This window comes from Ambystoma mexicanum, chromosome 2q (assembly GCF_040938575.1).
Source record: "Ambystoma mexicanum isolate Mex_15411 chromosome 2q, UKY_AmexF1_1, whole genome shotgun sequence".
Classification (NCBI taxonomy): Eukaryota; Metazoa; Chordata; class Amphibia; order Caudata; family Ambystomatidae; genus Ambystoma; species Ambystoma mexicanum.
Genome location: NC_090924.1, coordinates 345,461,323 through 345,477,559, shown reverse-complemented (window position 1 = coordinate 345,477,559; position 16,237 = coordinate 345,461,323). Strand labels below are relative to the sequence as shown.

General features: G+C 44.3%; 1 protein-coding gene across 1 annotated transcript in view; it reads right to left on the bottom strand.

The window, feature by feature from the left end:
* Window positions 1-16,237, bottom strand: part of TEX47 (testis expressed 47) — a 937,506-nt gene that overhangs the window by 557,536 nt on the left and 363,733 nt on the right. The window contains exon 3 of the mRNA XM_069647358.1: window positions 2,746-2,849. Within this exon, the coding sequence (XP_069503459.1) occupies window positions 2,746-2,849 (104 nt within the window). The remainder of the gene's footprint in view (window positions 1-2,745; window positions 2,850-16,237) is intronic.

Below are 16,237 nucleotides of genomic sequence, written 5' to 3'. Positions count from 1 at the left end.
CTGCCCCCTCCCCTTTCCCCTGTCACTTTTCCCCTCCCCCTGCCCTGCACTTGCGTGATATCAATTTCACTTTTCCTAGTAAGATCGTTGTCTCTGTCCTCCCTCTGTTCCCCCTTCCTTGCCTCGTCGTGCCTTGAAACACTTGTGTATCAGCGCGTTAAAAATGCCATATAATATCATATCACAGTGACTGTTTGCTGGATATCAGGGGCAAGTGGCTGGGCCACAGTGACTGCTGGCTGGATGATAGGGGCAGGTGGCTGGGACACAGTGACTGCCAGCTGGATGACAGGGCCATGTTGCTGGGCTACACGATCCGGGGGCTGTGTTGCTGCAGCTGGCGTCGCCTCAGCTGGGGTGCAGCGGGGTGTGGTCCTCTTCCTTTGCGTTGCTGGCTGTGATTTAGAGGGTCCACCATGATCGTTGTCAGAGGAGGCGCCTGTGAGGATGAGATGGGCATGCTGTTTATCACCTCTGTGTCATCCAACGGACTTGCAACATACATATTCATCATTGTGTCACATTCTGCCTGTACATGGTGTCTGGATGTCAGGACAGCTTTGATGCGTAGGTGCATGTGTGTCAGGTGTGTGCATTGTGTGTGAGGTGCAGCACTGTGCTGCATGTCTCCTCCCAGGACATGAGTTTGATTGAGGAGACTGTCTTGCCTCCGGTTGCTAAGCATTCCATCCTGTGGGCTGAAAGCAGATTCTGCACTCCGATGTGGAGATCATCCCATCGCTTATGACAATCTAAGGGATGCGGGGGATAGGGCCCACAGCCGACACCTTCTGGACCACCTCCTCCCATATTGCCAACTTTCTCCGCTGGTTTGTTTGCCTGTGGTCAGTGGCAAAAAGTTGTTTGGAATTTGTTAGGACAGTTAATTCTGGTTCTGAAAAGTGCTTCTTCCTCTGACAAACCTCTGGGACATGTGCCTTAGATGCTCCTGACATAATGGCAGTGTTTCAGTGAGTGATAGCTAAAGGAAGTGGGCAATTTTATGGGGATTGTATTTTTCAAAATGGCCACCGGCGACCTTCCAGTTGCTGCAATGATGCTGTTTCCGGTACTAGTGTTTCTGTTGCCTGTATTACCATCATCAGTCGCTCAGTTAACAGTGTTTTTGTTGTTTGCTGCCGGTCTCAGTGCTTACGGCAGATTCTTTTACTGCAACACTGCCAAAATTAAGAAATACTGGTGTTTCCATCATGCAGGTGGCACCGATTCCGGCAAGGCGGTTTGCGCGAACCCGCAGAGTTGTAATGTGCCAGTGATTCCATTGTTGCGGTTGCTAGAAACGGTACTACCGAAATGATGGAACCATCAGCACTTTTACGCTGACCTCATAATGAAGGCTATGGGCTTGTCTAAAGCCTTGTTGACATTTGCCTGAGATGTTATTTTTGGCAAGATGTTCTTGAATTTGAAGATATGTGGCACGGTCAAGGATCTTCAATAAAAAAAGAACATTGGTAATGGGCCTATGGTTGGAGGCGATGACCAGATCCAAAGTAGGCTTTTTCAATAAAGGAGTGATCCATGCCTCTTTTTATATGATCTGGCGCATGGCTCTCTAGGGAGGAGCTGTTAATGAATTTTGTGATGAGTCGAATCAAAGATGGAGCACACGCTTTGGCAATAACGGCTGGACAACACCTTTGCAGGTTGTCGGCTTAAGCTGTGCAATTATGTTATTCACCATAACACTGGTCTAAACAGAAATTGCGCCACCGTGTCACTAGCCAAATTAACTAGGGTACCACAGGTTAAAATTCTACTTCAGGAGTTCTGGCATCCTTAGCCCCCTTAATTGTATTCCTAATGTTTTCCCTAATATTCTGTATCTTACTAACCATTGCTTCCTGAATGGCCATACACCATGATCTATCTTTGATTAGCGCTACTTTAGGAGCACTGGATTTTCCAATTAAGATTAAAGTGGCGGACCCTTTAGACTGATCAATTTGTTTATAATGGGCGGAAAATTGGAGGGCTAATAATGGGTTGCGGGTTAGGAGTGGGATAGGAAGGGGTGATAGTTGGATGAGAGATAAAGGAGAAGTGCTAACTGGGGATGAAGGGAGCGGGGTGGGAGACGTGATGGAATTCTAGGGTGGGGTGCAGGAAATCAGGGTGAGGATGGAGAAGGGGACAAGAGAGGGGAGTAGCAGGGGATGAAAGAAATGTAAAGAACAAAAAAAGGAGGGCAGAAAGAGAGGATAAATACGAAAGCAAGCAAATTAAAAAAGGGTAGAGGAAGCGACAGGCTTTTAATATTTCAATCTGCAGATGTAAAATATATTCTGATGACCACCTGGTGGCGATCAGTCACCCCGCTTTCATTAAAAAATAACACATGATCACTTACGGGCGATCAGTGTATATGTCTGCCATCCATCTAGAACGAACATTAGAAATAGAACCAAAACTGCTTATGCTTAAAGATGTTGTCCTATACCTCAGAACTGTGAGTAATTGATTACATGAATAGATAGAAATGAAGAGGTAAATCTACTGGGCCTTCCATCATAAAAGTCATATACGATTGTCTTGTTATGTTGTGTGCTCTGCTTAACAACATCATTTTTATTTGTGACATGTGGAATGTAAGTTTGCTGAAAAGGCGATCAGTCACTGCCCTTCATTATAGAATTTCTGTGTGACAATTTTAGAAAGATGTGTTTCTTTGGCATTTCTAAAAATACAAATATAAGCAACCTTCAAGAGATTAGCTTTACGTACCTCAAGCATGTGGACAATGCAGTTAGGGTAGATAAGGAGTAATCCTGATATGGCTTCACCTAGGTGGGATTTTATGATGGTTTGGAACAACCTCTCATGATAACCTTGCATAGAAAAAGACAAATATCATTATCATAGCCTGGTCTCACGAGAGAAGTCTTCTTCCTCTAGTGATTTTGCAAATTCATCTTAAAAGTGATCTAAGTGAGAAATAAACTACATTAACATCTGCTTACACATGATAAAGTCATCACTGGCCAATGGAATAGCAGGTACATTGTTAATGCCATGGGAGGAGACGTTTATAGGCAAAACATTATGCCCAATTAGCATACATTGTTTATGGCTTGGGTGTCCCTCACAAAACGCAGTGCAGGGACTATTTAGTAGTACATGAAAGTAAATCTTCAATGTTTCATACTAGAATCCACCAAATTAAGATAAAATGCACTATCCAGACTTGTTACAATGCTTTGTCACAATGAAAGGAGTAACTATATTGTGTTGCAAACACTTTAAAAGTTTGTGTTGGTCCAAAAGAAAGTATAATGAGGAACTCGATAATACGGACGATTTGCTCCCCCCCTAATCTCTCCCAATCATGACCCTGAGCCTGTGCCTCTTCTTATATCAGCCCTTGCTCAGCCTATCATCTCTGAGGCTAGCAGTGTCACCCCCATTGCTTTGCATACTGCAGGTGGCTTGTGCTAATTCGGACAACTACAGCTTGGTATGGATTCAGACTAACAACTTAAAATAGGTGTGTGAGGATTCAGAGCTCTTTAGAAATCAGAATCTTAGGTTGGTGTGATTTAGACAACCCAAGGCTCAACTCACTAGCGGTTTGTGGGGATGCAACCTCTCACTGACACCTCAAATGACACATGACATCAGTAGGCACACTTAACCCTTTGAGTTCCCTTAGGATGTTTATATGCGTCCGAAAACGGTGCTCCTGTTTTGCTTTGAGGATATACACGTGAGTGCTACACTTAATGGGGAATCTGTGTTCTGGCCAAGTCACAATCATGCAGTGACGCTCTGGGCCCCTGATGGTGCAGGGCCTCACAGGTTTATACATTATTACAACTTTGCCGGTCCGGAACCAACAGTGCCGGTAAGCTTACCAGCACTGTTGTTTCCGGACCGGAAAAGTACAAGTCTGCGTGGCAGGTGCCGTTCGCCCGGCAGGTCTGACTTGCCTGGCGGAACGGCCCCTGCCCGCAGACTTTCACAGAAGCACCGGCACCGTTAGTAACGGTGCCGGTGCTTCCATGGTCCCCACTCCCATATGGGAATGGGGATCAACCTTTTACCGCCGCCTGACGTACCGGACCGCCGGGTTGTAATGCCCCAGTGTTTCCGGCAAGTCAGGTGCCGGTAAATCATTACGGGTCTGGCGGCTAAATGCCGGTTTTACCAGCACGGTTATCGCCGGACCCATAATGAGTAGGCGGACCATTTAGGTGAGTGCTTAACTCGCTAAGCTGCTAATTTTGACATTGAAAAACTGTGCTCTTCTGTAACTGGAATGAAAGTTAATTGCAATCAATTCAACTCACTCACAAACAAACCAGATACTATTTATTGTCCTACTTTGCGCTATAAGAAACATGCAGTGGGAAAGCCAATACATGTGCCTTTTGCGGTTGTTTGTTGCATTTTACATTTAAAAACAGAACAACAAAACCAGGTGCATGCGATTTAGAGCAACGTCATATAGTACAAGTAATGACAGCAGTGACCCGGATGAACCAGGGGAAGGTACCTCTGCAAAAACCTACAACAGAGGGAGAGGCAATACAAATAATAGACATGGATGAGGAAATCGCAACATAGCAATAAGGCCTTTTTTATACAAAGGACCAAAGCGAGGGAACTGGAACAACAATCAGAGACAAACCAGGAGTAGGAATCGCTTCTAGTGAACCTCTCAAATCACATACTCACAGACATCGAACAACAAGTGCTCAATGAAGGGTTAGGTTTTGTGATCACAAAAAAACATGATCCTTTTCAAAACCGGACAGATTTCTACAAGTTCATGCGTAAGATCCATATTAGAGAATTCTTTGCAGAAAAGGAAGAAGAAACCAGTGACAATAAAAACTGCACAGGTTTACGAACAGCATCTCATTTCTATCCCCTTCCCACACGTTCTCCCCTGAATCCATGATATTCGAGAAACGGGTGCTGACGGAAGTTGGAAAAGTAGAAATATCTAACGGCTCAAGTTTTCAAAATCTGAGCAACATCGAAAGAGAAGCCTTAAAAGAATTGTCTTCCAACGACAACATCGCCATTAAAAGGGCTGACAAAGACGGTGGGATCATCATACTGAACAAAAGCGACTATATTGATGAATGTCTCAACTCTCAAACAACTTAAAAACACAATCTTTTATAAGAGACTTCCCAGAGAGCCAATTTAAGAATTACTCTCTCTAATAGAAGGCACGAAAACAAAATAAACAGGATGGATTAGTAAACAAGAAGGCAAGTTCCTTATCAACCTCGATTCCTCAATAACAACATTCTATTGTTTACCCATAATTCCTAAGACTCTAACTAACCCTCCGGGACGACCGATTGTCGGTGGCATTAATTCAGTACTTGAGCCCCTTTCAAAGTTCGCCGACCATTACCTCAAGGGACACGTCAAAACCATGAAATCCTATCTGAAAGATACTAAAGACGTTATAATAGGACAATTTGAACATCTAGAATATAATGTAGATGAAAACTACCTAATACGATTAGATATTATCTGACTTTATACCAACATTCCCCAATAGGAGACACTGAACATGGTAGAAGAAATTCTACTTATCAGAACAGATAATGATCCTGTACCAACTTCATTTATTATGTGGTGCATTGAACTCACTCTTACCAAAAACTTTTTGGAGTTCCAAGGGGCGTTTTACCAGCAGATAGAGGGGACAGCCATGGGGGCAACTATGGCCCTGAGTCTGGCCAATCTTTTATTTGAACTATTTGAGAAACAATTTATCTATGCAACTAATCCCTTCAATCAACACATAAAGGCATGGTCTAGATATATAGACAACATCTTAGTTATCTGGATAGGATCAACAGAGAAAGCACAATAATTTCTAGAATGGCTGAATAGCCTTAATTGTCACTTGAAATTCACTATGACGATAAAACAAGACTCAATAGACTTTCTAGACCTTTCTCTCTATCACGGAGAAGGTAAATTACTAGTTAAACCATTTCATAAAAACATAAAAACTCTCAGCTGCACTATCAAAGCCATCACATTAAACATCTGAAGGACAATTTGCCATATGGGCAATTTCTAAGGCTCAAAAGAAACAGCAGTCATACAGCTTCCTATGAAGAAGAAGCACAACTACTTAAGATTAAACTGAAAAAGAGAGGGTACCCAAAAAAGCGAATCAAAAAGGCAGCTAAACGGGCCTTTAACAACAATAGAGAATCACTACTAGAAGATAACATAAAAAAATCCCTCGCAGAAAGAATAGTGTGCGTAAACACCTTTACAAATCAGAGTCTAGCAATACCAAATATCTCCAAGCATTGGAAAATATTTAAAGCCGCACCTCCAATCTTGCAACACCTCAATTTGCCTATAATAAAATCGATATCAATTGGCAACTGTGTCAGCAGTAGCAGGCTTAAAACTAAAGGTCCGCCCGCATCAAGTTTCCATATCAGTGAGGATATAGCAATAATATACTGACCACATAGTCCTAGTTTCACTAAATACTTATTATAACTAAATATCACTGTTGCAGTGCTAATAAGAACTAGATATAGATATCGCTATTTGACAGTGAGATAAAACAGGTTTCAACCTTATAACTTGCCAGCATGAGTATCTAACTTCCATTCACACTTACGTAGTTCAACAGAATAAAAGAAGAAACTTAGGCATTTTTAGCTTCAGCCTTTGCTGGTAGATAGTATGCAGTTTACATTCAAAGATATGGCCTCCTGGTGTTGTTGGCATTTTCCCGGGCTTTACTGGGCCAAGAACTCAAAAAATAAACGACGCACTTTGCAAAGTCACCCCCGACTCGAGGAAATGGCAAGCGCTGCTCCACACATACCAAGGTTGGTGCGGAAAGTTAGATTTCTCTGCCCCGATTTAGATGTGACAGGTAAGATTTACCTTCATGCTAATAGCAATATGTACAGATCTTTATGAACAGCCAATTAGATCTGTTCTTATATACTTAAAGTCAGATCGAATCCCAGTTCTCACTAAAAGCGGGCAAATGTTATCCGCAAAGAAAACAGAATGTCGTTTAAAAGACGCTTAGACTTTTAACAAATCTTATTCCTCATAGATTCTAATAAGCACTCATCTAAAACTTTGCTTGAATCCTTTTTTACAGAATACTAATTTACTGTTAGCAATAAAAGGGGACCATCTTGAAACGGCAATAGACTAAGATGACTTGCCTCTTATGTTGACGAGATAACCTAGGAACCCTTTAAGTTAACAACTAGAGAGTTTCCCAAGGACATGAATGAATCGGGTAAGCAACACCTCTCTACTGGCATCTAATAATATCGGTACTCTTTATCTAGGCGCCATTTCAAATAGCAATTTTTCAAGTCCACCTCCAGATTGATTAGCTCATCTAGGAATGACTAGTCTAATATTTCAAAGAGATACTAGGGTTTAATATGCCTAATTAATATCTCCTTGACCGCTAGATACTGATGTTATTTACTGAACGAAGTATAAACATTCCATCTGATGAAAAACTGAACAGATGACTAGACTTAGATGTCTATCTAAAACTAAGCGGCAGTACGGGGATTTAGTGACTTCTCTGTCTGTGCCCCTTCCAAATATCCATGCTCCTGACTATTTCTTAAGAGTTAATACTTGCAGTGAATGGGTATTAAACCTGCAGCGGCCTGATGATCTACAGGTAAGCATAAATGTACACTAAAATATGAATGAGAGAGCAGGTGACACAAGTTCTATACTGAGCAAGTGGTCTGATACAAATTAATATGTATCCCTACAGACTGTAGATCAACATTTGGATTATTTATTTATCCACTGAATGGTTTTTCCATCCATTTGGAACATCCTCGAAGACTACAACCACCGACTGGGCAAGGTAATTTTCCTTTCCGACCCCAGCCTTTTAGCAGAATACTGCCATTAGGTAAAATTAGCATTAATAGCTTAACCCTATCTCTGTGCTTTGTGAACAGTTCCCCAGACCTTAAACAGTAAACCAAGAAGGGAAGACAATGGGCCTAATTTCAAGTTAGGCAGTAGCCTTGCTGGTAAAACCGGGCCCGGTAATTGCCGATTTGCAGGCACCGGAATGGAATGTTCCCCATTCCCATTGAGCCCAGTAGGGCTCAATGGGAATGGGGAGGTCGGATGCACCGGCACCATTCAGAATGGTGCCATTGAATCCGACATGCTCTGCTCGCGGGTGCCGTTCCTCCTGCCAGGTCAGACCTGGCAGGATAAAAGGCACCCATGAGCAGAACTCGTAGTTTGCTGGTCCGGTAACTACGGTACCGGCAAGCTTACCGGTACCGTAGTTACCGGACTGGAAAACCTATAATGAGGCCCAATATCTTAACTACCCTCAAAGTCAACGTGACCCTACTTACACCTGCTGAAGAAAGTTCCAAACTAAGGGTCTGATCACGACTTTGGCGGTAACGCCGGCAGTATTACCGCCGGTGGTATTAGCCCTACCGCCGAACTCAAACTCCCGGCACTAATAGTGCCGGATCACGAGTTCGGCGGTAATGTTAATCCCCGTTCCCCATTGAGCCCATTGTGGAAAGCCCCATTCCCCATTGGGCTCAATGGGGAATTTTCACGCTCTTACCGCCGGCGGATTTCCCGCCGGCGGTAATAGCGCAAATTTTCGGCAGATTTCCCCCCAGCTCAGCTCAGAAATCCGCCGAAGTCCTGATTTGGCGGACCCTTAAATCCGGCGATAATAGCACTACCGCAGGATTTAAGGGTTACCGCCAAAGTCGTGATCAGAGAACAGAAACATGTTGAGTTAGAATTCTTAGATTTTCTGTATTAGATCTTTATGACTATCTATTGTAGATTGCCACAGTGGGAGAAAACATTAATGTACCCTGGGGCCTTGATGATATAACTGATTTACTCAAGGAAATTCGACATTCCACCTTACAGGTTTTTTTTTGTCACTAGATCTTCGTTTTATTATTGTATTTTACTACATGATATGTACATGAATTGATGCGTTTAATAATGTTTTAATATTGATGTTTTGAATAAAATGTATACACTTTCTTAATCACTGGTCCGTGTGAACTGTTGAACTACCCAGCTACCTTTCTATTTACTTGCACATTTAAAATCATACCTTTGTGTTGGCCACATAACGAATGCGCCCACAGTCTGTATGCCATGAAGCCAGACATCCGAAGTACAAAAGGTTGTGTAAAGAAGCATGACATACATTTGTACTTGGGGCCATGGGCGTAGGACATTGGGGGGGACAAATCCTCCCCACAATATTAAGTGGGGGGATATAATAGCTTTTATCCTCCCCAGATTTTGTACCTTAAAATAAACACATTCTAGTGTATTTTGTGACTAGTTTCCATGTTCAGGATCGAACTCTGGTTGTCCCAACTGTGGGCAGGAAGCTTGGCTGCAGTGCCATGTGGAGCTGCTTGTAAATGTGCTGACAGATGTCAGTATCAATTCTGCTTCTGCAGGCCGCCTGTAGTACCACAGTTGGCCTTGTGCACCCCCACGACACTGTCTTGGTTAAGCAAGCTGCTCTTGTTTGCCAGAGATGTCGGAAGGGCTGGGGCAGGATCACGCAATGAAAATATCATCAGTAGCACTGCCGCTCGGCTGGAAATGTTCAAAATAATATTTACTAAATGGTGCAATTTCTTTCATGTGGCTTCTTTCCAAACTCCACACTGTACATTTCCACTTTAAATCACTTCCATGAACAGGTACACCCACTTTTAGTACATTAAGCGATCCACAGACACGCTGTACAGTAGAAGCCTGCCAGGGTAGCTCAGGTTGACAGACCGATGCTGAGATGTTATATATTCAAAACTACAGGTTGTTAATCGTATGACTTTTTGCAATGCCTCATAAAAAAAGTGTTAATGTGTTTGGCCAGGGTATCGGTTGGGCTGGTTGCTTTCTTATATTCAGGGCGAAGGTGGGGATATTTCTGCCCATGTAGTGAAAATTAAAAGTTGGCACCCATGAACCCACTGTTTAATTTCCTAAAAACTGCTGTCAGCACAACAGAAGCATTTATTTGTGATTAGCCAGTTTGACAAGCATATACCATCTTTATAAATATAACCTCTGCTAAAACACAGAGGGGCACACAAAACAACAGTATATGTGTTGTGTCTGACAAAAAAAACATTTCAAAGAAAACTAGTGAACACAAGCAGCATTTTTCAATTTGGAAATTACTTTTTTTTTATGGAAGTGTGAAATGCACATATAGAAAACAATAGTGTGCCTAGCATGTAGAAAGCCTGCACAAAACGCAAAGGAAGGAGCACACAAATTACAGGAAATTTGTGTGTTAGTCCAACAAATATCTGTCTTTTTGAGACAGCTACTAATAAATAATAATGAAACAAAGAAGTTTTTGATGTTTTTAATATAATCGTGAAGGCATATGTTATTCCATCTTTTTATAGAGGGGAAAAACCGGGCCAAAAAAATATGGGTAAAAATTCGGAGGTTTATAAATATCTCCACCCCGATATCACCCATTAGAAGCTCTCCACTGTTGGCCTCCACTACAAGTAGCTCTAGCTAACGTAAAGGTTGAAGACGCCTGCTCTAGCGCCTTCACCTCAATGTCACGTTTGTGTGTCTCGTTCCTGTGGTGCCATAAAACATCTCACTGATTCCAGGACCAGAACGACCCCCCGCTTTGCCCGCAGTAACAGAGCACGCCGGGCGTTCTCCCTTCTGCCCAGTACACACAGTTCCAGAACACACACACCTTTTCATCCGGTGTCTTTGTCGCTGTAGCCTGGGTCAAGGGCTATGGCGAGGAAGGGGGCGCATTGCTGACTGCCCCCCATTCACATTCGCTCTATCTTCCTTGCTCGCATGCAGTGGCAGACACCACCATATTTTTACCACTGCATTCAGTGCCCCAGCACAACCCATCTTTCTTTCCACAATGCATACAGTGCCAGCACACGCACCATATAACTTTCTTCCCCCAACGCATGCAGTGTTAGATCACCCACACTCCCCAACATAATGCATGCAACGCCTAAAGAAAGCACCCCCAGAACCCACGCATCCTAGCTCACTTTAACACTTGCATGCAGTGACGAAACACAGCCCATCTATTTCACTGCACCCCACTACACGCACTGTATGAAGACACACCCTTTCTCTCCGCCCCATCAAGCGCATGTAATGCCAGAACACACACCCCTCTGACTCCTTTCACCCAAATGCCCCATTTCTGGCCCTGCCTCCTTCCTTCACCCCTTGGCCCCAATGTATGCACTGCCACACAAGGTGTCTCGCCCACCGCTCCCGCTGCATGCAGTGCCACAGGGGCACTTGTGGGCCCTCCATCCTCCTTCCACTGCAGTGGTGCCAGCCTTGCCACTCCCTGGCACTCCATCGCCTCTGCATAGAGAGCTGCATGTGCCATTGCAACAGATGCCCCCACTCCCTCTGCCGGTCAATGCCAGAGTACGCTCTTTGTTGCCAGTCCGCTGTGTCGGTGTTGCTGTCCCTTCTTGGGCAAATCAGTCGCCATACCGACACTCTTTGTCGCCTCCTGTGAGATATTTTTGGATGCTTTTTGATAACAAATTATTCACCTTGAAACATGAGCCTAGTCCCAAAAGAAAAAATCTTCCCCTCTTGGTGATATTCTAGCGCTTTTGTATATTCCTGGCACTATACGATATTCACTCCAATATTTGGAGAACCAGCATACGCTGCCTCGTACAAACTGGGGGCAATACATGGCCGGGAGAGAGAAGTGGGGAGGGGATAATGGAACTACAGCACAGCGCTGGTAGGTAGAGGGGGTGTCGCATAAAATTGAAATGCGTGCATTTCATATGCTGTCGTTGAAAGGCGCAGCTGGGCGAGTAGAGGCAGTCACGTGTCAGGTGGGTAGGGTGCGTCCAGGTATCTTTCTGCGGGCAGTAAAAGAAAAACTGATTTATAATATTCCAGAAGTATTATAGATGCTGGTACTTCAGAGACTGTGCTAGGGCTGGGGCAGTTACATGTTGGGTGTGCCTACATAACCTTTTGTTCCTCTGACGGCGTTCAAAGGTCTGCCACGGATGTATGAATGCGTGGGTTTTATAAAGCGTAAACCTATGTGGAAAGAAGCCCCTGTACATAGGCGATGCACCCAGGGGGCCATTATTAAGCACTGGTCCCTTTTAAAGACCAGTAGAGAAGAGGAGTCAATCAGATGTCACATGTGCCCAACGGAGCCCTTTATCTTGCTTAGAACAGTAACATAAGAGACATTGAAATGGGGAAGATTAACATCTGCAGGCTTCCTACAAGGCAGTACTTAAGACCATTCTCAAATGGTGTCAACTAGAATGGCTTCATTGAGCCCCTGACAAACTGGTCAAAATATAATAAAGATTTCTCCAAAATGTGTTTACGCAAAGTGCCAAAAGTAAGCCCCACACCTCTCACATCAACCTCGTTTGAGGGGTGCCACCCTCCTTGGGATCAGCTTCACTCTCACGAAAAACCAAACGTTTTTCATAATCTAGAATAGGTTGGGCGGACTAGTAATCCCTCATTACCGCCAGAATATATGTGATCTAATTTGCTTTTAATGGGATCACCACTACCAACATCTGAATTCGGCCATCTCAAAGGGTCAGGCTGTTTAGCTGTCCCTGGAACACCAGGCAAGTATCTGCAGCGTGTAAAATACGATGTCTGCTTGCAAAAGTTAAAGTAGACTGACTGCAAAGTTCTGCTGCGGTGCCCCTTGTCTGCACATAATGAATGTGCCCAGGCCGGGGGACAAACTGCACGTGCCCTGCCTGCGCAGCGCACTGCTGCGCAGCCTCAGCCTTTGTTTTTCCTGAATGAAGGAGAAGCCAGGCAGAGACACGTGCTCCAGTGACTCTGTGAGAGCGTGTGTTATTGAAGGAGACAGAGTGAGACAGACTCCTAGTCCGACTGCGACTCGACCTCCACCTGAGTCCTCAGCTACCATAAGGTAAGTCAAGTGGCGTGGCCCCCCTCTCCCAGGTGCAGGGTGGCATGGGGAGGATTTATTAGAGGGAATGTGCCATTGCCAACATCAGGTATACAGTTTCTAAGCATGCGTGGTGCATTGCAAAACTGATGAGGAATCCTGGCCTTCATCATGAAACATTAAGAGGCCAGGATGCCCTGATCAGTTTGCAACCCGCCGCGCTTGTTTAGAAACTGTACATCTGACGTTGGCACACTTTCATGAATTGAAAAACCTGAGGCCATGCCGCCCTCAGGTTTTTCAATTCATGAAAGTGTGCCCCTGCCAAAGAGGAACATCACATTGGAATGGCTCTTCCTTACTGATGGGCAGCCAGGGCTCACATTTAAGCTCCAAGCATTGGCCAACACGGGCTTGCAAGGCTGCACAAACAAAACACGGAGGTCATTCACTGACACAGCGGAGGATCAAGGGTGCACAATGGGAGCCGGTATTGACATGTACATGCAGTTTCTATACAAATGCCAGGCACAACACTGTTTAATATATTACGTATTGTCTTTCTTAAGGAGAAGGGCATGATGATTATTTTTGCTGCTTACACTAGTGCCCCTAAACCGTCAGGTTACTTTGAGATTGTTTCTAGTTTATTTCCTTAGAGTTGGATCAAGCTGATCGCACCTGACACGTTTCTCTGAAGAAAAAAAATTACTAATTCTATGAATGTATCTATAACTTCCCAAAATGATACCCGGTCCCCCAGCTGGAGGTGACATCTATTGCTGTGACACTTTGTCCCTCTTCGCACTCACTCAACATGCTTAGCATACATGGAGCAACAACAAACTCTGTTAGAACATTTACGATTGAGGCATTCCGTTATAGTGTACACTGCCAACTCAGTCACTTCTAGGTGATCCCAAGTAAACATATAGAGAAACAAAATGCACAGTGGGGAGGTCACACGATTCGCCCAGGATCACACAATCTGGGAAAGACTGGATTTTCTTCAAGGTGTCCCTGTACCCCAGGCCTGGCTTGCAAAGTGCAGACACTGCCTGAGATATCAGCCTGACATAGCATACAAAATCCTCATGAAACCATATAAAGTAAAATGAGGATGAGCCAATCTCAAGAAGGGCCGCTACATGGGACTGTGTCCTCTTTTCCATAGTAATGTCTAAGGTAGGCAAGGGAAAACCCTTGATGTATGCTCTAATATCAGTAGGCCTCACTTAAGGCACACCCCTCCACCTCTTTCCACCAACTCACATCTGCTTGAAGTTTGGATGGTACCACACCTAAAGCATGGTCTCTGACATGAGGGCTACCTGCATTTCTGTAGTTCAAACCCAGCAGCAGCTGGGTCCACTTAACCTTTCATAAATTCAGTACCGTTCAAATGAGGGTAATAATACCTGCTATTGCATTGCCTAGAAGCTGAAAGCATCTAGCATGAAGCACTATGACCAAAGTGTTATTATATTCCATAATACAAACTATTACCAGCACAGACCTGAACGCTGTCCCTGCCCAAAATAAACCATTTGTTGGTGCCCATCCTGCGCATCTCTCAAAAGAAATCAAGCGCAAATCTTCTGTAGGTCTTGGCTAAGCTTCACTGTTTTATTCAGCCTGGCTGTTTCTGTCAGAGTAGTGGAGTGGTCGCAGTGCAATCAGATTTTGGGGGTAGAGCCTCGGCAGTACAGGGATTTAGTGACTTCTCTGTCTGTGCCCCTTCCAAATATCCATGCTCCTGACTATTTCTTAAGAGTTAATACTTGCAGGTATCAATGGGCCCTTTAAAGGTCATGGATCTGTCATGCCTGTTCCAGCTTATTCTGAGAAGCTATATGGAGTGGTTGGTCAGGCAAGGCGGGCAAGAGAAAACCTGTGAAATGTAAGCCAGGATAGTGAGGGTGCTCTGAAGACTGAGGAGAAAGTGCTGAGTAAGTGTACAGATGAGAGTTGTGGGCTGCTGGCCATGGGGGAATGGGAAGGGAGGGACTGGGGTGCAGTAGAGTGTGGGACTGCAAAGTGAAAAAGGGTAGAAAGGGTGCAGAGGACAGAAAAAGAGAGGAGCAAGGGAGGGGAGAGATGGGAACACGAACGGAGCGCGGATGAAAGATAGGGATGGACTACAAGAAGGGAAAACTCCAGGACTCAGCGCCATTAAGTACATGTATGCTTGATTTTAATGGTCAATCAAACAAAAAAGTTTATTAGCCCTCTTTAGGTTGATTACACGTGTTTTGGCCCGCCTGAGCTTTTTTCAAATCGGGGCCGTGGATCACGTGAAAGATCCATACGACTGTTGTCAGGTAAGTAATCGCGGGGTCAAATCCCCAAGTCCAAAAATCCTTTTGTTCTAAAATTGCACGTGTCGGCTGGTGTCCATGCTCACAAGGCCTGCACGAGGACGATTAGAAGTAGTTTGTTGAAATAATTGCAGATATATACACTACACCATACCTGTCTGTGCATTGATTGGGCCTGATAATACACACAGTGACCCCCCTCTCCCAGGTGAAGGCCGGCATGGGGAGGATTTATTAGAAGGAACGTGGGAGCACGGGCTCAACGCTCTCCCACTGCCCCAGTGTCATCTGCGCTCCTGTCTTGTTCCTCTCCAGGAAGAGACAGTCACAGCAGGCTGTTCCTGCATCAACAGCCTTTTCACTCAATCCTACCTGCAGCCTAGGTCTGAAGTCAGGGCTAACCTTAAATGAGGTATATATTCACCTCTGACCTGTACTGTAGTGGGAGCTGGTGCCAGGGTGCGTGGCATCTTGCCTTGCGAAACAGCATCATGTTATTTGGGCTATCTTAGCAACGCCAGTTCTGGTTTAGATAAAGCCACTGACTTAGGGATGTTTACTACAAAACCCTGTGTAGTTAATAACTTAATTGGAGCTGGGAACATACTACTAGTGTAATACAAATGTCTTAACCAGGGATGCCTTCATCCACTCTATTAGCACTATGCATGTCCTTCACTGAAGTCCTGCTAAAAACCAGCAATGGCAAGTGTATGCTTGTCTATACGTATTGGGCATTTGCCAGGCACTGCTATTAAATGTCCAGGTACTTGCACCATTTTGCAGCTGCTACCATCAGTGGGTACCTAATACCACACTATGGCAGTGCTTGGCAAGTGCCTTTTCCATGCCTACATTAAAGCCCAAATGGTTGGTGTTGCCAATGCTTGTTTTAAAACTGCATGTTTGTTACCCACCACCAGATGACTAATGCATTATAGACAAGTTTTAATAGCGG